This window comes from Stenella coeruleoalba, assembly GCF_951394435.1.
Source record: "Stenella coeruleoalba genome assembly, chromosome: 15".
In the NCBI taxonomy this organism is placed as follows: Eukaryota; Metazoa; Chordata; class Mammalia; order Artiodactyla; family Delphinidae; genus Stenella; species Stenella coeruleoalba.
Genome location: NC_137161.1, coordinates 29,736,211 through 29,758,254, shown reverse-complemented (window position 1 = coordinate 29,758,254; position 22,044 = coordinate 29,736,211). Strand labels below are relative to the sequence as shown.

Here is a 22,044-nt window from a genome sequence, read left to right as displayed (position 1 = left end):
GAAAACAACAGAATACACTTTCTTCTCAAGTGCTCATGGAACATTCTCCAGGATAGATCATATCTTGGGTCACAAATCAAGCCCTGGTAAATTTAAGAAAATTGAAATCATATCAAGTATCTTTTCTGACCACAACACTATGAGACTAGATAACAATTACGGGAAAAAATCTGTAAAAAATACAAACACATGGATGCTAAACAATACACTACTTAATAATCAAGAGATCACTGAAGAAATCAAAGAGGAAATCAAAAAATACCTAGAAACAAATGAGAATGAAAACACGACCACCCAAAACCTATGGGATGCAGCAAAAGCAGTTCTAAGAGGGAAGTTTATAGCAATATAATGCTACCCTGAGAAACAAGAAACATCTCAAATAAACAACCTAACCTTACACCTAAGGCAATTAGAGAAAGAAGAAGAAGAACAACAAAAAAAAACCAAAGGTAGCAGAAGGAAAGAAAAAAGATCAGATCAGAAATAAATGAAAAAGAAATGAAGGAAACAATAGCAAATATCAATAAAACTAAAAGCTGGTTCTTTGAGAAGATAAACAAAATTGATAAACCATTAGCCAGACTCATCAAGAAAAAAGGGAGAAGACTCAAATCAATAGAATTAGAAATGAAAAAGGAGAATTAATAACTGACACTGCAGAAACACAAAGGATCATGAGAGATTACTACAAGCAAATATATGCCAATAAAATGGACAACCTGGAAGAAATGGACAAATTCTTAGAAAAGCACAACCTTCTGAGACTGAACCAGGAAGAAATAGAAAATATAAACAGACCAATCGGGGCTTCCCTGGTGGCGCAGTGGTTGAGAGTCCGCCTGCTGATGCACGGAACACAGGTTCCTGCCCTGGTCCAGGAGGATCCCACATGCCGCGGAGCGGCTGGGCCCGTGAGCCATGGCCGCTGGGCCTGCGTGTCTGGAGCCTGTGCTCCGAAACGGGAGAGGCCACAGCAGTGAGAGGCCCATTTACCACAAAAAAAAGGAAAAAAAAGGAAAAACAGACCAATCATAAGCACTGAAATTGAAACTGTGATTAAACATCTTCCAACAAACAAAAGCCCAGGACCAGATAGCTTCACAGGCGAATTCTACCAAACATTTAGAGAAGAGCTAACATCTATCCTTCTCAAACTCTTCCAAAATATAGCAGAGGGAGGAACACTCCCCAACTCATTCTACGAGGCCACCGTCACCCTGATACCAAAACCAGACAAAGATGTCACAAAGAAAGAAAACTACAGGCCAGTATCACTGATGAACATAGATGCAAAAATCCTCAACAAAGTACGAGCAAACAGAATCCAACAACACATTAAAAGGATCATACACCATGATCAAGCGGGGTTTATCTCAGGAATTGAAAGATTCTTCAATATACATGAGTCAATCAATGTGATACACCATATGAACAAATTGAAGAATAAAAACCATATGATCATCTCAATAGATGCAGAAAAAGCTTTTGACAAAATTCAACACCAATTTATGATAAAAATCCTCCAGAAAGTGGGAATAGAGGGAACTTATCTCAACATAATAAAGGCCATATATGAGAAACCCACAGCCAACATCATTGTCAATGGTGAAAAACCGAAACCATTTCCATTAAGATCAAGAACAAGACAAGGTTGCCCACTCTCACCACTATTATTCAACATTGTTTTGGAAGTTTTAGCCACATCAATCAGACAAGAAAAAGAAATAAAAGGAATCCAAATTGGAAAAGAAGAAGTAAAGCTGTCACTGTTTGCAGGTGACATGATACTATACATAGAGAATCCTAAAGATGCTACTAGAAAACTACTAGAGCTAATCAATGAATTTGGTAAAGTAGCAGGATACAAAATTAATGCACAAATACCTCTTGCAGTCCTATACACTAATGATGAAAAATCTGAAAGAGAAATTAAGGAAACATTCCCATTTACCATTGCAACAAAAAATATGTAATACCTAGGAATAAACCTACCTAAGGAGACAAAAGACCTGTATGCAGAAAACTATAAGACACTGTTGAAAGAAATTAAAGATGATACCAACAGATGGAGAGATATACCATGTTCTTGGATTGGAAGAATCAACATTGTGAAAATTACTATACTACCCAAAGCAATCGACAGATTCAATGCAATCCCTGTCAAACTACCAATGGCATTTTTCACAGAACTAGAACAAAAAATTTCACAATTTGTATGGAAACACAAAAGAGCCCGAATAGCCCAAGCAATCTTGAGAAAGAAAAATGGAGCTGGAGGAATTAGGCTCCCTGACGGCAGACTATACTACAAAGCTACAGTAATCAAGACAATATGGTACTAGCACAAAAACAGAAATATAGATCAATGGAATAGGATAGAAAGCCCAGAGATAAACCCATGCAACTAATCTATGTCAAAGGAGGGCAAAGATATACAATGGAGAAAAGACAGTCTCTTCAAAAAGTGGTGCTGGGAACACTGGACACTACATGTAAAAGAATGAAATTAGAACACTCCCTAACACCATACACAAAAATAAATTCAAAATGGATTAAAGACCTAAATGTAAGGCCAGACACTATAAAACTCTTAGAGGAAAACATAGGCAGAACACTCTATGACATAAATCAGAGCAAGATCCTTTTTGACCTACCTCCTACAGAAATGGAAATTAAAAAAATAAATAAACAAATGGGACCTAATGAAACTTAAATGCTTTTGCACAGCAAAGGAAACCATAAACAAGACGAAAAGACAACTCTCAGAATGGGAGAAAATATTTGCAAATGAAGCAACTGACAAAGGATTAATCTCCAGAATTTACAAGGAGCACATGCAGCTCAATATAAAAAAAAAAACAACCCAATCCAAAAATGGGCAGAAGACCTAAATAGACATTTCTCCAAAGAAGATATACAGATTGCCAACAAACACATGAAAGAATGCCCAACATCATTAATCATTAGAGAAATGCAAATCAAAACCACAATAAGTATCACGTCACACCAGTCAGAATGGCCATCATCAAAGAATCTAGAAACAATAAATTCTGGAGAGGGTGTGGAGAAAAGGGAACACTCTTGCATTGCTGGTGGGAATGTAAATTGATACAGCCACTATGGAGAACAGTATGGAGGTTCCTTAGAAAACTAAAAAGAGAACTACTATACGACCCAGCAATCCCACTACTGGGCATATACCCTGAGAAAACCATAATTCAAAAAGAGTCATGTACCACAATGTTCTTTGCAGCTCTATTTAGAATAGCCAGGACATGGAAGCAACTTAAGTGTCCATCAAGAGTTGAATGGATAAAGAAGATGTGGCACATATATACAATGGGATATTACTCAGCCATAAAAAGTAATGAAATTGAGTTATCTGTAGTGAGGTGGATGGACCTAGAGTCTGTCATACAGAGTGAAGTAAGTCAGAAAGAGAAAAACAAGTACCGTATGCTAACACATATATATGGAATCTAAAAAAAAAAGAAGGTCATGAAGAACCTAAGGGGAAGACGGGAATAAAGACACAGACCTACTAGAGAATGGACTTGTGGACACGGGGAGGGGGAAGGGTAAGCTGGGACGAACTGAGAGAGTGGCATGGACATATATACACCACCAAATGTAAAATAGAGAGCTAGTGGGAAGCAGCCGCATAGCACAGGGAGATCAGCTCCATGCTTTGTGACCACGTAGAGGGGTGGGATAGGGAGGGTGGGAGGGAGGGAGATGCAAGAGGGAAGAGATATGGGGATATATGTATATGTATAGCTGTTTCACTTTGTTATAAAGCAGAAACTAACACACCATTGTAAAGCAATTAAGATGTTAAAATAAATAAATAAAGATGTTAACACACCATTGTAAAGCAATTAAGATGTTAAAATAAATAAATAAAGATGTTAACACACCATTGTAAAGCAATTAAGATGTTAAAATAAATAAATAAAGATGTTAAAATAAATAAATAAATAAAATTTATATATGAAGAAAGGAATCAAACAATATGTGGTCTTCTACAATATGCTTCTTTTATTTAGCATAATGCTTTCAAGTTTCATCCATGTTATAGCATGGATGGTTAAGTTGGTTATACTATGTATTGTTGTACATATGTTTTGAATTTTGATTTGAACAAATGTATCAGTCTTTTCTTTAGATTTCTGATTTTTGTCTTACTTAAGAAATCCTCCCCTTTCTCTGAGTTATAAACATTAATATATTCTTTAATAATTGCAAGTTCTGTTTTTCATATTTAAATTACCTGCAGTTTATTTTGCATATGTCACATAAAGATTTAATTCTTTTACACATTGGTAGTCAATTGTCCAGCACTACTTATTGAATAGTACATCGATTCCCCCACTGTTTTGTATTATACAATAAGGTCTCATATATGTTTAGGACTGTTTACCCTGTGCCATTATGATAGATTTATAGTAAATCTTAAGAGAGAAAAGGCATTAAATTTGGTAGGGCAAGTGTCCTATCCTTTTTCTTCTTTTTTGCAACTGACTTTAATGTTAATGACCATAGGGATCTGTTTTTTTAAGTTCCACTAAAAATACCCTGTTAGAATTTTGTTGGAAATTTCATTTAATTCATAGAGTAATTTGGAAAGAATCAACATTTTAATGTACAGTTGAATAAACATTGGCTATATTACCTCTTATTCCATCTGTTGGAGTCTCTAGTCCTCCCTTTCCCCCTGCTCAGAAGTAGACCCTGAGATGAGAATTTGAGTGTAAGTCCCCCCTTATCCTCACTTTTGCTTTCCGAGGTTTAAGTTACCTGCCGTCAACCTCAGTCCAAAAATATTGAATGGAAAATTCTGGAAATAATTCATAAATTTTAGATTGCATCCCCTTCTGAGTAGCATGATGAAATCTTATGCTGCCCCACTCTGTCCTGCCCAGGACGTGAATCATCCTTTTGTCCTTCATATCCCGCCCAATAGTTTTGGTTATCAGACTGACTGATGCAGCATCGCAGTGCGGTGTTCAAGTAATCCTTATTTTACTTAATAATGGCTCCAAGGGCAAGAGTAGTGACACCGGCAATTCTGATACGCCAAAGAGAAGTCGTAGAGTGCTTCCTTTAAGTGAAAAGGTGAATATTCTCAACTTAATAAGAAAAGAAAAAAAGTCAGACGCTGGGGTTGCTAAAATCTACAGTGAGTACAAATCTTCCGTCTGTGAAATTGTGAAGGAAAAAGGAATTCCGTGCTAGTTTTGTTGTCACACCTCAAACTGCAAAAGTTACAGCCACAGTGCGTAAGTGCTTAGTTAAGATGAAAAAGGCATTAAATTTGTACAATAAGATATTTTCAGAGAGAGACCACATTCACATAACTTTTATTACAGTATATTGTTATAATTGTTCTATTTTGTTATTAGTTATTGTTGTTAATCTCTTACTGTGCCTAATTTATAAATTAAACTTTATATGTATGTATAGGGAAAAATATACTATATAGAGAGTTTGGTACTATCCTCAGTTACAGGCATCCAACTGGGAATCTTGGAACATATCCCTCATGGATAAGGGTGGACAACTGTTCCTTGTTTGTGAGGTAATCACAGGAAAAATCATCAGGAGAATGGGGAAGAGACTTAGGGAAGGGAAAGCAGTCAATGGAGTACCCTTTCTCAAGCAAGTTATCACTATGGGCAATTAGAGCTTAATCCTGAGGAATCTTGAGAAATGTTGTGGAACACATGCCTCAGAATCATCCCACCTAAGGAGTGAGAAGCTGGGGTATTTATACAACAACGCCTTTCAGTCACTGAGGGTTTCCAGCAGGCATTAATTTCCCAGCCCTTCCAGCCTGCTCACGTGGAAGGTGGCTAGCATGCAAGGAAATGGTAAGTGCCAAGGAGCACCAACAGTGTCTGCTAAATCACCAAAAGATCTTTTGAAGGTTCAGATATAGCATGTCTCTCCCCTGCCTAAAGTTTTTTTTTTTTTTTTTTTTTTTTTACTGTAGAGGAATCCAAAATTGTTGGCATGACTTACGGTTTTCTTTCTTTCTTTTTAAAAATATATTTATTTATTTATTTATTTTTGGCTGTGTTGGGTCTTCATTGCTGTGTGCGGGCTTTCTCTAGTTGCAGCGAGTGGGGGGCTACTCTTCATTGTGGTGCATGGACTTCTAATTGCGGTGGCTTCTCTTGTGGTGCAGCACAGGCTCTAGGTGCGCAGGCTTCAGTAGTTGTGGCACGCGGGCTCAGTAGCTGGCGCGCAAGGGCTTATTTGCTCCACGGCATGTGGGATCTTCCTGGAACAGGGCTCGAACTCGTGTCCCCTGTGTTGGCAGAAGGATTCTTAACCACTGCACCACCAGGGAAGCCCTGACTTACAGATTTCTATACACCAAATACCAGCTCCTTTCCCAAGAAGTTTGTTCTCTAGCCATATTGAAGCAGCTGGATCCTGCCAAACCCTCAGTTCTTTGCATTTGTTGTTTTCTCTGCCTCTAATGCTCTTCCCTTATTCTCTTCCTAGAAAACCCTTCAAAGAGGCAGAGCATTGGAGAAAGATAGAGCTAGAAGTAAAACTCTGTTCTAATAGTGCCAGTATTTGCTTTGCTTAGTGGGAAATGCATGACAGGATATAGAGAGGAGTGTGTAAAGTTGAGCAGCCTTGGGTTTTTTGTGAGAAGTTACAGCATTAGAGAAAAATTAAGGAGGTTCAAGAAAGCCTGAAGAGATTTGTTATCTAAGCTGTGATGTTTCCCTTTATTATTTCTTCATGGAAATTGAAAAAAAATTTTTAATTATTTGTCAAGGGAAAAAATTCTACTCTAATACTTATTTGGGCAAGTTCCTTAACCTTTCTGAAGTCCAGTTTTCTTACCTGTTTAATGGAGGGGACTATACAAAGGCCTGAATATAGGAGGTGAGAATCACTGGGGGCCAGCTTGGAGGTTGGCTACCACAAAGAAGTACATGAAAGGTGCTTGGGACACAGTGTGTTTTTAAATAATAGCTTTTATTATCACTCATTGTCTGGACCCCCTGCACAAATGTCACTTCTACTGAGAAGCCTTCCAGACCACCATAGGTAGTTATGTAATAGCTTTGCCAAAAGAATCAAACTTCAATCTGTTCAAGCTTTTATTATTCTGCATGTTCAAGACTGTGATTAGAGGCTTTGAGCGGGGGGTGGGGATCAATACCTCAGGTAAGGATCAATACCTCAAGTCCAGGCCTTCCTACCTCTTCTTGTTCCTACAGCCCCAATACCATAGCTAGCCACATTTACTTCTTAAATAAATGAAAAAATAAAAATAAATTAGACTTCATGAAAATTAAAGTATTCTGTTTCATAAAAGATACCACTTAAGAAAATGAAAATGCAACCCTCAGACTAGGAGAAAAAATTCCCAATGCATATATCTGGGAAACAAATCATATTCAAAATACATTTAAAAATTCCTTTTATTCAGTAATAAAATATATACAACTTAATTTTAAAAAGTGGGCAAAATAGGGCTTCCCTGGTGGCGCAGTGGTTGAGAGTCCGCCTGCCGATGCAGGGGACACGGGTTTGTGCCCTGGTCCGGGAGGATCCCACATGCCGCGGAGCGGCTGGGCCCGTGAGCCATGGCCGCTGAGCCTGCGCGTCCGGAGGCTGTGCTCCGCAGCGGGAGAGGCCACAACAGTGAGGCCTGCGTACCGCAAAAAAAAAAAAAAAAAAAAAGTGGGCAAAATACTTAAAAGTCACTTCACAACAGAAGATATTCAGATGCTAAATAAGAACATGAAAAGGTACCCAACATCATTATCATTAGGGAAATGCAAATTAAAACCCCACTGGGATACCACTGCATAGCCAGGAGAATGAAAGTTAAAGATTGGCACTACCAAGTGTTGGTGAGGTTATGGAACAACTGGAATTGTCCTGCACTGCAGGTGGGAATGTAAAATGAAAACAAACACTTTGTAAAACTGTTTGATGGTTTCTTATAAAGCTAAATATACGTGTACCATATGACCCAGCAATTCCACTCTTAAGTATTTACCCAAGAAAAATTAAAACATAAGGTCATGCAAAGACTTACACATAAATGTTTATAGGAGTTTACACATAATAGCCCCAAACTGGAAACAATTGAAATGTCTACCAACTAGTAAATGGATAAACAAATTACATTTTGTCCAAACTATGGAAAACTACTCGTCAGTAAAAAGGAGCAAACTACTGATATGTATAACAAAATGAATAAATCCCAAAATCATTATACTGATTCCATTTATATAAATTTCAAGAGCAGATAAAATTAATCTATGGCCATTAAAATCAAATCAGTAATTGTCTGGGGCCGAGGTGGGGATTTGATTGCAAAGCGGTCTCAGGGAACTTTCCTATGGTCATGGAAATGTTCTGTATCCTAGCTGGGGGGGGGGGGGGGGGCAGGGCACAATGATTCTAAAACTGTAAACATTTGTTAAAATTCATTGAACTGCACTGTATTTTATTATCCATTTTATTGTAAGGAAATTATACTTCCATTAAAAAAAGATTATTGGGGAAAAACTTTTAAGTAGATCCTCTTAACTGGGTAACACATAGTATCTCAGATCGTTTATGAGTAGGGTTGCCAGATTTAGCAAATGAAAAACAGGGGGACTCAGTTAAATTTGAATAATATCTAATTGCTTATGCATATCTACATTGATAGAAAAGAAAAATATTGCGTGGTACATATACTTTAAAAGTATTTGTTATTCATAGAAAATAAATTATAAGTATCTAAATCATACATTTTTGTAATTATATTCTTCTGATCATTTGGTTCTTTTCAATAATTCCTTGTTTTGTGGTATTTGCTTATAAAATTCCTTGCAGACACAGTCTATGTTCATTTTCTTTGTATCATAGCTTCTACAGTGGTCACATCTAACTTCTACAGTTCTTTTGTCTATTGAACATTCATTAATAAGAAAATATACTCAACATTAGCATTATGAGCCAATATATTGAACATATACTAGGATGAAGTTAACAACCCTGATAATTGCTCTTCAAATATGGCTTGTTGAAGCAAATACCATCTTTCATGGAATGAGATGGTTTTTCATTTTTCAGTATTATGTTGCATCTCTTGATAAATAACTTTTTATTTATTTTTTATAAATTTATTTATTTTTGGCTGTATTGGGTCTTCATTGCTGTGCGCAGGCTTTCTCTAGTTGGGGCGAGCAGGGACTACTGTTTGTTGCAGTGTGTGGGCTTCTCATTGTGGTGGCTTCTCTCGTTGTGGAGCAGGGGATCCAGTAGTTGTGGCATGCAGTCTCAGTAGTTGTGGCTCATGGGCTCTAGAGCACAGGTTCAGTAGTTGTGGCGCACGGGTTTAGTTGCTCCGTGGCATGTGGGATCTTCCCGCACCAGGGCTCGAACTTGCATCCCCTGCATGGGCAGGCGGATTCTCACCCACTGCGCCACCAGGGAAGCCCCTGATCAATAACTTTTTAAAATGTTATCCAGTAACAGAAAAAGAACATTGTCATCAATTTTTCTTCCTTTCTTCTTCAACACTATACATGATGATTCCACTGGTTCCCATACCGGAAGAGTATTTAGTTCTTGTACAAGAATCAAATTCTTCATGAGATGGTAGTCATGAAAAATAGAACTACCATACGACCCAGCAACCCCACTACTGGGCATATACCCTAAGAAAACCATAATTCAAAAAGAGTCATGTACCATAATGTTCATTGCAGCTCTATTTACAATAGCCAGCACATGGAAGCAACTTAAGTGTCCATCAACAGATGAATGGATAAAGAAGATGTGGCACATATATACAATGGGATATTACTCAGCCATAAAAAGAAATGAAATTGAGTTATCTGTAGTGAGGTGGATGGACCTAGAGTCTGTCATACAGAGTGAAGTAAGTCAGAAAGAGAAAAACAAATACCATAAACTAACACATATATATGGAATCTAAAAAAAAAAGGTTCTGAAGAACCTAGGGGTAGGACAGGAATAAAGACACAGACGTAGCGAATGGACTTGAGGACACGGAGAGTGGGAAGGGTAAGCTGGGACAAAGTGAGAGAGTGTCATGGACATATATACACTACTAAATGTAAAACAGATAGCTAGTGGGAAGCAGCCACATAGCACAGGGAGATCAGCTCAGTGCTTTGTGACCACCTAGAGAGGTGGGATAGGGAGGGTGAGAGGGAGAGGCAAGAGGGAGGAGATATGGGGATATATGTATATGTATAGCTGATTCACTTTGTTATAAAGCAGAAACTAACACACCATTGTAAAGCAATTATACTCCAATAAAGATGTTTAAAAAAAATCATTCTTTAGTGCATTTTACACTTCCCTTAAGCAATGGAGTGCTTCAACAACACTGGTTTCTCTTCTTTCACTTTGCATAATCTATTGCTAAAGAGGTATTATAAACTATCAACAAGAGGTAACTAAGCTTCCCTTAAAGTCAATAAGAATTTGAGGGTCGTTTTCTTTAGGATTAAAGTATGATTCAGTACTTCAAATAAACTGAGGATTCTCCATTTATTAAAGCAAGCTAACAAGTTTCTGAATGCAAGAGAAATGAACAGTACTGAATGCCAACAAAATCACAAAAATTCCTCAGTTGTTCAGTTGGCGCTTAAGAAAACAATTTCATGACAATTACATCAAAGTCAACAGGAAAGACATCAGATGTTGTAAGAGCAGCACCATGTAGAATATGAACCAGATAGCCAAACGGTTTCTGAAGAAACATTCGTGCTTTACTTCAGCTTTGAATAAACAATGTCTGCACTTTTATGCGAACATCTACCAACATTTGTATTGGTATCATCTCCACCAAAAGCAGTACAATTTTCTTCGTTAACTCCTAAGTCAATAAGAGAGTCTCTGCAAAAATTTGCTCTTGTTTCTGAAGTCTCACCTGGAAGAGTCTTTACTTAAAATAACCTTACAAGTGAGCCTTTTCACAAGAAGGTTATTGCACAAGCAAATTTTTCTGCTTTGTCATTACTTGAATCCATAAAAAGATGAGGCATTTAGGGCTTTGATAATCACTGCAATAGTAAATGGAGTTATTATATTTTTAATTATTGCAGTAGGTTTTGTCCTGGCATTTGAAATTTTGCTTCCAGTTTTGGAATTAGAAAATCCTCCTGGTAGCAGTACATTCAAAGAGTCATTTGAGCTGAAAGACTGATGACAATATACAATGTGGGAGACTGTTACAACTTCTGCTGTGATTATTTTATGTTCTTCATCTAGATTTCTTTTAATCAAAATTTTATTTTATCACTTTCTTTGATACAAGTTGAAGAAATCACACATCTTTTACTCTAAGCTGATAGTATATGCTCGTTTATATCTGACTTTCCACCATTTTCAATACTGAATGAACACTTGCATACTGCACAAAGAGCTTCAAAAGGAATTTTCCTCATTTAATTCAGAAAATGTATCATGAAATTCACACTTGCATTTTGGCATTTAGGGGTTCAAATATAGCAAATAAAAACGAGGTAACAATTTATTTTCAACAAGGGTGCCAAGACAACTTAATGGGAAAAGAAATGGTGCTGAGACAACTGGATAGCCACATGCAAAAGAATGAAGCTGAACTTCTACCTCATATCAAGTACAAAATTTAACTCAAATAGATCAAATACCTATATGTAAGAGCCAAAACTACTAAACTCTTAGAAGAAAATGTAGGGGTAAATCCCTGGATTAGGCAATGGTTTCTTACATATGACACCAAAAGCACAAGCAACAAAAGAAAAAAATAAATTGGATACCATCAAAATTAAAAATTGTGTGCTTCATAGGACACTATCAAGGATGTGAAAAGAAAACCCACAGAGTGCGAGAAAAATTTTGCAAGTTGTATACCTGATAAGGGACTTGTATTTAGGCTATATAAAGAACTATTACAACTTAATAAAAAGACAACCCAATTAAAACATGGGCAAAAGATCTGAACAGACGTTTCTCCAAAAAAACATAAAAATGTCTAGTAGGTATAGGAAAAGATGCTCAACATCATTAGCTGTCAGGGAAATGCAAATCAAAGCCACAGTGAGATACCACTTCACAGCTACTAGGATGGCTATGAACAAAAAGACAGATAGTAAGTGTTGGTAAGGAGGTGGAGAAACTGGAAGTCTCATACATTGCTGGTGGGACTGTGAATGGTCCAACTGCTTTGGAAAACAGTTTGGAAGTTCCTCAAAAGATAGAGTTACCCAGCAATTCCATTCCTAAGTTATATACCCAAGAGACTTGAAAACATGTGCCCACAGGAGAACTTGTACACGAATGTTCACAGCACCATTAGCTAAAAAAAAAAAAAAAAAAAAAGTAAAAAAGTGGAAGCAACACAAATGTCCATCACCTGAGAAATGGATAAGAAATATGTGAGATAACCATGCAATAGAATATTATTCAACCATAAAAAATGAAATCCTTGTACATCCTACAACACGGATGAGCCTTGCAAACATTATGCTAAATGAAATGTCAGTAACAAAGGACCACATACTGTATGATTCCATTTATGTGAAACGTTCAGAATTGGCAAATCCATAGAAGGGGGGCGGGAAGAGAGAGAGAGAGAAAGGTAGATTAGTGGTTGCCTATGGCTGGGATGGTTGGGAAGAAATGGGGGAATGACTACTAAAAGGTATAGGGTTTCTTTTGGGCGTGCTGAAAATGTTCTAAAATGACAGTAGTGGTGATCGCACAACTTTGTGAATACACCCATTGAATTATAAAAGAAAAAAATTGGTAATAGCGACCAACGCAAGAACTGAAAAAGTTGTATTTAATAAATCTCATGGCTGCATCATTGCATCTGTCACAAGCCCAAATTCATATCTAACGGTAAGGTGGGAGTTGAGTCGTGAAAGGGTTGCGAACTTAAATTTTACGAAAAGCAAATTGAACTCAAAGGTGAATATCTAGTCTGCCTGCAAAGGAGAGCTGTACTTGTAAGGAACAGTCTACCTTAACAAAGTCGGAGCTGAGCCAACCCAATCCAATGTTTTGGGAAGCTAGCGTTCCGGGACTGGCAGTATTTCAGAAGCGTGAGCGTCTAGCGATTGACGGGCTTCCAGCTTTGTTAGTGTGGTTACTGGAGTAAGGAAGCTGAGTACCTGTTAACTACCAGAAGCCTGGTCCCTGGAGTGAGGCACTTGCTGATTGGTTGTTGTCTAGAAGCATGGCGCTGTCAATGATTGGCTGACTTTCAGAAGCTCTGGACTGTCGTTGATTTACAAACTTTCAGAAGCCTAGCTACCGGAGTGAAGCTGTTGTTGACTGGCTGATTTTCAGAAGCCACTGGAGTGAGGCTGTCGCTGATTGGCTGGTTTGTAGAGCCTGTGTACTGATGTGAAGTTATCTCTAAATAATGGTGGTTACTTGATCAGGACTTAGAACTTGAGCAAAAAAGTCCTTTCCTTTCTTGAATATGAAAAATAAGTACTTTTAATTTCTAGTTCCTTCTTTTGGTCTTTCCTCAGCTAAACTCGCTGGAGACACCGTAGACACTGTACAGATCTTTTATTTGTAAAGGTAGGATTTTCAGTGATTTAAGCACCAATTACTGTGGCGGAAAAATAGCTCTAATAGTTTTTAATTGATTATAAAAAGATAAATACAGGACATTTAAGGCATCCTGACAAAGTCAGTATACGACGCAGGACAAAATCATTAAATACGTCCTGTATATACAGGATGCCTGGAAACTGTCAATTACACAGAAGACTGACGCTCGCTGGGATTAGGTTTCTTGCATACGGCTCTGCAGTCAGAAACGGGTCGAGTCAGAATCTGAACTGTAAAGGGCAGGGATCCTCTGGGCCCCTGTGAGCCCCTAACGTCTGCGCAAGGCTGGGCGCGCACCGCTAACCTTAGGTCGGCTAGAAATCGGCTGAACGTCTGAAGGGAGGGTGCACAATTGACTAGCAGCGGGTGAGAAAACAGTAGCAAGGAACCGGCCTGGGAGACCGGGTCACGAAAGCCGAGCACCAGGGCGGTTCAGATCTCCGCGCCAGGGACCTGCTGCGGCAGCAGAAGGCTTTGCTGGAGGCCGAAGTGGACTGGGCGGGGCTGAACGAGGCCCCGCCCCCAGGCGCGCCCGTGTGCGTGGCTGGGGGCGCCGCAGGGCCCCACTCCACGATGCGAAGCCTGAGGACAGGCCAGAGCGGCGGCGCGGTAGCTTTCACTCTGGGCACCCACGCTCCCAACGTCCAACCCGGCCGCCTCGAAGCCTAAGGAAGACTCGACCCGCAGCCGTGCGCTTGCCCCCACCCCCAACCCGTCCCGACGCCCCCATCCGCCCTCTTTGCGCGCGTCCAGCTCCGCCCCCTCCCCCGGCTCCGCCCCCGCCCCCCGACGTGCCCCCGCCCCCGACGTGCCCCCGCGCACTGCGCCCCCCGCCCACCCGGCACGCCCAGCCGCCCCACCCGGCCGTAGCGGGCCAGGAGACGCCCCGCAGGCCTCAGTGACCCTCGCAGCGGCGCCGTCCTCCTCCGCCTCTCGCAGCCATGGACGTGTACCCCCCACACCGGCTGGGACTGCCCCGCGCACGGTCCCCCGGCGGCCCTGGCCGCGGGTCGCCCTCCGTCAGGTACGCGGGGCTGAGGCAGCAGAGGGGCTGGCGGGCGGGCAGGCGGTTGCGGGCTGTTGGGGTCTGAGACGCCTCCCGCCGAAGGGCGTGGCCCGATATGGCTTCCTTGCGGACGTTTTTTTCCTGAACGGTTCCCTGACGAACGTTTCCCGAGGAGCGGCTCTCGGTGCAGAGGCTCCCACAATGGCTCCTGTATCGACAACCCCACAACGGCTCCTCTGTGAAGACCCCCTATTATGACATCCCCAACCCCATAGAACATTTCCCCCCGGAAAGATTCGCCTATCGAGAACCTCCACAGTGCCTTCTGTATGATTAATTCACTTGCCTTTCCCATAGGATATTTTCCCCAGAAACGGCCATCTATGGAGACGTCCCCTCACAATAGCTCCCCTTGTAGAACCCCCAAATGGGTTTCCCTCGAAATGGCTTACCTCTCATGCTCCCCTACAGTACGTCTCCTTTAGAGCCTTTACCTCTCACTGCGCCTTCCCTAGAGAGTACCCCCCTCCCGCCCCATAGAAACACCCACACGGACAGCATCTTCCCTGTTGCGCGTTTCCCCACCTCCCCCTGCCCCAGCCCGAGGCTCCCTCACTCCACGATGGGGAGCTCAGGTTGAGGACAGGTGGAGGTCATTAGGGGCCTGGATAAGGAAAAAGGGACCAGAATCCCCGAAAGCTGCGGATCCCAGGCCACAGAGCCTAGAGATAGAGCCCCCGGGTGCCTCAGTATAGGGAGGGTCCCCGCCCGCTTTCGATATATGAAGATTTGTTTCTGCTGTCTGCTTCCTGTGCCTTTGGAGCTGACCTTGATAGTCTCGGTATTATTCGTGATGGAGCTGGTTTGGGGCCGCCAGTGGAGTGTGGAGGTTGGAATGATGGAGGGGTTGTGGCAGAGACCATTGAGAGGAAGGGAGGAAGAGAGAGAAATGGGCTTTGGTTCTGCTAAACTGTCATTAAACCAGAAGAGGGTTTTTATTTGTTTTGTTTGCTTTTTCTTTATTCTAGCTACTTAACAAAGCAAATACGGTGTTGTTTCCTTGAACGAAGGTTGTCAGCTTAACGTGTGAGAATGGTCTTTCCTGTATCCTTGTTATGGTATTTAAGGCATTGTATTGGAATTTTTGCTCTCAAATCTGTTTTTTTTCTTTGTTTTGTTTTGTTTTTATTTTAACTCCACCAGATTCATGGAGAACAAGAACTGAATCTTAAAATCCAGTCCCTCTCTTACTTACCGACATTCCTTCTTTCACCTCAGTTACTAACACATATTGGTTGAGTAAATAAAGGATGGGGAGGTGGGACTAGATACCCTTAGTTGCATTTGGGAGTCCTGATTTGCTTCTGATTTGGCAGGTGACGTTAGGTGACATATTTGGACTCCTGTTCTGCTCTTCAGTGGAATTTCAGTGGGCTTTACAGTTCCAAGTGTTTAGCAGCTTATGGTAACCATCTCCAGTCTGTCCTAACGTTTCTGGCAGCCAGTTTCACTGTTAGAAAGTGTTTAAACTTTGAATAAAATAGAAACTGCACAGGATACTTTAGAACTTGAAGCAGCCACACTTTAAATCCAGGGTCTATGTAGACTTGGGGTTCATCCCATATCATCTTGAGCTTTGAAGTCTGGAGTCTTTGAGACTTTTAGGGAAAAAAGAGCTTCTGAATAAAATCCATCTCTAAAATAACTGCTTCCTTCCTTGCTTCTGGTAGCACATTTTGCTTCTGGTAGCACATATAGCTTCTGGTATACATTTTTTTTTTGTAAGTAGTGTTTTTATGTTAAAAAGATCAATGTTGGCTAACTTTACTAATCATACTCAAACTCCGAATTTTCCATCACGTGGTTTGAGTGAAACTTGTTAGTCTTCAGACATGGGGTAGTGCAAGGAACCCGAAGGCCTGGGGGTTGTATACCTTTGGTAAAAGAAATTTTGTGAAAGTTTCCCTCCTTTCCCTGCCGTTTTTAACTGAACGTGTTTTTCTTACTCATTCAGTTAAGCCTTTCCCAGATTTTGACATTGAACGTTTCTAGAAGGTTTGTGCTCAGCACTTTCCTGTCACCCATATTTGGCTTCTTTGCTGCACTCTGACACCTGAGTGATGAAAGAGGCGGGCCTAACTGATGAAGCTGCATTCCTAGAGACCCATAGATAGTACTTTGCAAGTGAGTGGTTCTCTTCTAGCAATGGAGTTCATTTTCACAGATGAGCAGTAGAGATCAGGAGTTAAAATATTGTTGCTTAGACCTAAAAGCTTCTTTTTAATGATATGGTAGTCATCAGTGCTGTCCATCAAATATCTTTGGTTTTTGTCTCCTGGGCATGTGGTACCATTGTACTTGCTTGCACCCTTGAAGATGGATATGGCGTTGTTAGTTGCTTTTGGTCAGTGAAATGTGCACAGGAATGATGTGTATCCCTTCATGGTAAAAACTTCTGGTGTGTGATTTGCCACTCTTTCCCTCTGTTTTGGTGATTGTTGGTGCTCCGGATGGTGGCTAGTCTCAGTCTGGGAACCAGAGCAAGCTTCCAGGTGACCTATGTTTGACATGTAGAGTGAGCAAGAAGTAAGCCTTTGTTTCAAGCCTCTGAGATTTTGGAGTTATTACCAAATAACTATCTTTACTTGTACTAAGGAACCAGTGGAAATAGTTGAAATATGCTTTCCTACTTCAGATCTTTTCCTGCAGAGGAATCTGATCCTGCTCAGGACTTGTTTAACAGTTTAAATTTCACTCCCTCTTTATGCAAATAATCCAACATACACTGTGCTAGGTGCTGTGGATTCAGAGCAATAAGGCAGGCCTCTGCCCTCCAAGAGCTCCTTTGTAAGTGGAGAGAGGTAAAAATCATAATACAGAGTGGTGAGAAGTAAATATTGGGGAGGAAATAGGGCTGAAGGAACAATAATGTAAGAAAGCATAGTCAATTTGGGGCTCAGCAGTTGGAAGAATGGAGTTGCCATTTACTGATATTGGGAGCATTGGAATAAGAGCAGATTTGTGGAGAAAATAGAGTTCAATTTTGACCTTGTTCATTTGAGTTTCCTAATAGATAATAGATAGCCAAGTGGAGATATTGGATTAGCAGTTGGATATATTAGTCTGTAGTTCAGGAGAGAGATTGAAACTGGAAATACCATCCATATTACTGGTGACTCCAGAATTTTATTTTAAAGCTATGAGACTAGATAGAGACCCAGGGAGTAAATGTAGATAGAGAGGAGGACCAACATCCAAGCCCTGGGATATCCCATGTAAAAAAGGCAGTGTAGCAATGTCTTCCAAATTCTGAGGGGAAATGGTTTCCTACCTCTGAGATAGGGGAAGAATCAAGGATAGTCAAATGATAAATGCAAGAATAGACTATTAGATTTGGTAATGTGGAGGTCATTGGCAACCTTGACAAGAACAGTTTTGGTGCAGTGGGTTCAAGAGGATATAGAAGAGGAATTGAAGACAGTGAGTATAGATAGTCACAGTGATGTTGTTTCAAGGATTTCTATAAGGGAGAGCAGAGTAATAGGGCTGTGGCTGGAAGGGCACGAAGTGTTAGAGTTCTTTTTGTTTTTAGGTGGGCAGATAGCATGTTTGTAAGTTAATGGGAATGGTGGAGTATAGAGAGACAAATTGATGATTAAAGAGAGAGAAGGGACAGTTGCAGGGGTGAAGTCCTTGAGTAGATGAGAGGGAATGGCATCTAGGATATAAATGGATATGTTGGCCTTAAGCTCAATAGCTACATGGACAGTTCATCTGTGGTGATTATATTGACCCAAATACTGGTGAATTGGTAGCTTGGTAGTGAGACAGAGTGAATGTTCACTTCTGATTACTTCCATATTCTCAGTTAAATAAGAAGGAAGGTCTTTAGCTAAAAATGAAGAGTGGGGGAGGTGTTGGAAGTTTGAAGAGAAAGAAGGTGTAAAATTCATCCAGGAGAGTGGGAAAAAATGAGTTGAATAAGGAAATATTTTAGGGCACCAGGTGCCCATTTGGCATTTGTAGTCATAAATTTAAGGTGGGTGAGACCCAGTTAGCATGGTTGAATGCTTCCCCTTCAGCTGTGTTGAGCTGCTTGGATGTGGGCACTGTGGGAGGGAGTGGCTGAGGTAGGATAGAGGACGTAATTGGAAAATAGGAGTAAAGGAACTGAGAGGTAAGGATAGTGGAAGGGTTATCTCAGTGCATATTGAGATCATCGTGAATTAAGATGGGAGTAGTAATAGCAAAGAGACAATGATCCAGAAGCTAAATCTTGAGGGAATTTGGAGGACTGAGTGACCTACAGGTTTGTAGATGTCTGTAACAAGGAGGGATAGTGGGTGGTTATTGTTTGTTGGCATGAAGAAATCATCCAAAATAAAATAGTTTCTCACAAATAAAGGTGTGTTTCTAGATTAAAAGGACCCTCCAAGAATCCAGCACAATTAATTTAAAAATATCCATGCCAAGGCACATCATCATGAAATTTTTTTTTTTTTTTAGAAATTTATTTTTTATTTGTTTATTTTTGGCTGCATTGGGTCTTCGTTGCTACACGTGGGCTTTCTGTGGTTGCAGCCAGCGGGGGCTACTCTTTGTTGCAGTGCACCGGCTCCTCATTGTGGTGGCTTCTCTTGTTGTGGAGCACGGGCTCTAGGTGCGTGTGCTTCAGTAGTTGTGGCGTGTGGGCTCAGTAGTTGTGGCTCGCAGGCTCTAGAGCACAGGCTCAGTAGTTGTGGCGCACAGGCTTAGTTGCTCTGTGGCATGTGGGATCTTCCCGGACCAGGGCTTGAACCCGTGTCCCCTGCATTGGCAGGAGGATTCTTACCACTGTGCCACCTGGGAAGTCCCCACATAATGAAATTTTTGAGCACTATGAAGACAGAAGAATATCTATAAATCACATAGAGTCATGAATCATTAGATTGTAGCAAGAATGGACACTAGAAGATAATGGAGCAAGGAGTACCTTCTAAAAGAAAATGAGTTCCCACCCAGAATTCTGTATCCAGCCAAACTCTCAGGCAGGTGTGAGGGAACAATAAAGACATTTCACACATGCGAGGTCTCATAGTTTGACTTGCCATGCGCCCTTTAAGAACTCACTGGGTGGCGTGTGCTCTAGCAAAAAATTCTGACCGAGGAGTTCCTGTGCTGGTCTTCTTCTATACCATGTATAGGTGGAATTTTTTCCTTGTTAAGGGACTCATAAGAAAGGACCTTCTTTGTTGCTTCTGGAAATTACCAAAGGGCTGGAACCTTTTTTTAAAAAAATTAATTAATTAATTTATTTATGGCTGCGTTGGGTCTTCGTTGCTACGTGCGGGCTTTCTCTAGTTGGGGTGAGCAGGGGCTGCTCTTCGTTGCGGTGTGCGGGCTTCTCATTGTGGTGGCTTCTCTTGTTGCGGAGCACAGGCTCTAGGCACGCGGGCTTCAGTAGTTGTGGCACGTGGGCTCAGTAGTTGTGGCTCACGTGCTTAGTTGCTTCGTGGCATGTGGGATCTTCCCAGACCAGGGCTCGAACCCATGTCCCCTGCACTGGCAGGCGGATTGCTAACCGCTGCGCCACCAGGGAAGCCCCGGGCTGGGACCATTTTTTATTGCCATTTCCCATATTGCTTGCCCTAGTGCTTAGGTCAGTGTCTGGCACATAGTCAGTACTCACTAAATGTGAACTGCTGTTGTTAGCCATTATGAAACACTGCTTGCACTAATTATTTATTGAATGAATAAAGAATAATTACAGGTGAAACTCTGGGCTAAGGGTGTTCAGAGAATGAAGAATCACAGTTGTAAGCTAGATGGTGGGAAGGTGGGTCACCATAGTGATTTTCTATAGAGAGCGCTTACATAAAGCCTCACAGAGACAGGTTATCTCTTCAGGTGATGTTTATTGGTCAGGTACCAATACCCGTGGTTCTCTTTTGGGTTTACAGATCTACAGAAGTGGTAATTGTCCCTGCTTTAAGAAAACTCAAAATACAGAGCAAGACTATGACCTTGTGTGTCTGAAAATGTGAAGTTTCACCTTCAGTATACTTGCTTGGATTCTGGCCAGGGAGGCTTGGTTTGGTGCTTATAGAAGTAAAAAGGGTTTGCTTAGTTACGTTTTTATGACCTTATTTCTGGCCCGGGGTGGAGGTCTAAGTATGGGTTTCCCCCTGCTATCAGAAAGTAGAGCCTTCCTAGGAAACCTTTTGTAAGGTGAAACAGCCTAAAGTGAAGGAGCAATTACCTTAGAACACATCTTGCTAACAGAGGCACAAAATAAATCAGGATAAAGCACAGATGCTCACAGACACAGTTCAAAGCTATGGAGGCTTGTTGCTGTAATGCTGAGTGTAGTTACCAGCGAAGGAGCTTGACAGTGCCACTCTCATTGCTCCACTGCAAAACAGATGCTGGCTATCTTTGCTTTTCACCTTTTTTCATAAAAGCAAAAACCCTCTTCAGATTTCTTTCAGTTAGTGAAAACAGGTAGGTCTTATGTAAAAGTGAACTTTGAAAAGCAGGGGATGCCCCTGTCTGCATTTTCACATATGTCTGGGATGACTGTGTTCTGAGGACTCTTATTTAGTGAGTATAGTTGCATTAATAGTGCACAATATTGTAACAGTGTTTCCTAGCTCTTGGGCTCTTCTGTGATATTCTAATTTTTGGAGAGGGGGAGTAGATGAGATGCAGATGCCCTCAAGAGTTCCACAGCTTAAATATTGTTTTGCCCTGAAATAAAAAAGAAAAGAAAAAGCAGAGTTTGCTACTTGGGTATTTAAAACTGTTTTCTGTGATTTTGAACCTAGTTCAATGGAAAGTTAGCTAATTTGGCATGCTTTTTGCTTTCAACTTGTTTGAAATAATATTAGGTTTATAGATGAGTTGCAAATATGGTACATAGGGTTCCTATAAGGCCTTCACTCTGCTTCCTCTAACGTTAACATGGTGTATTTATCAAAACTAAGAAATTAATATTTGTACTGTACATTAGTTTACTGTAAACTTTGTTTACTTAGTAAATTTGTTTTTATTTGGAGTTTATTACTCCAGACTTTCTTTGCCCAGTCTTTCCACTAATGTCTTTTTTCTATTCCAAGATCCATCCAGGATTCCACAGTGCATTTATATTTGGCATGCTTTTAATAGTCAAAGAAGTGAGGGAAAGTACTTGTGGATGCCTTTTGAATGAAGACCTGTGAAACTGACTTTACAAAGAGCAGATTGTGTGTGGAAATGCTCAGAGAAATCTGGAGAAAAGGAAGAAAATGGAAAATAATATATTGTTACAGTGGAACATAGTGACAGACTTTGAAATAACATTTTCCATTTGTGGTGGGGAGCATTTTCTGAAGTTCTCAGATTTAGTTTGTAGAGAGTCTTATATACTCCAATTTGTGAAATATGCATAGACATGAATTGCAATTGGGTACAAG

The 22,044-nt window shown here is 40.6% G+C and overlaps 1 protein-coding gene across 2 annotated transcripts in view; it reads left to right on the top strand.

The window, feature by feature from the left end:
• The first annotated feature begins 14,463 nt into the window (after positions 1-14,463).
• DNAAF9 (dynein axonemal assembly factor 9) overlaps positions 14,464-22,044 on the top strand; it is a 149,414-nt gene continuing 141,833 nt past the window's right edge. For both annotated transcript variants that reach the window (XM_079946548.1, XM_079946546.1), the window contains exon 1: positions 14,464-14,632. In XM_079946548.1, the coding sequence (XP_079802674.1) occupies positions 14,550-14,632 (83 nt within the window). In that variant the 5' untranslated portion in view covers positions 14,464-14,549. The remainder of the gene's footprint in view (positions 14,633-22,044) is intronic.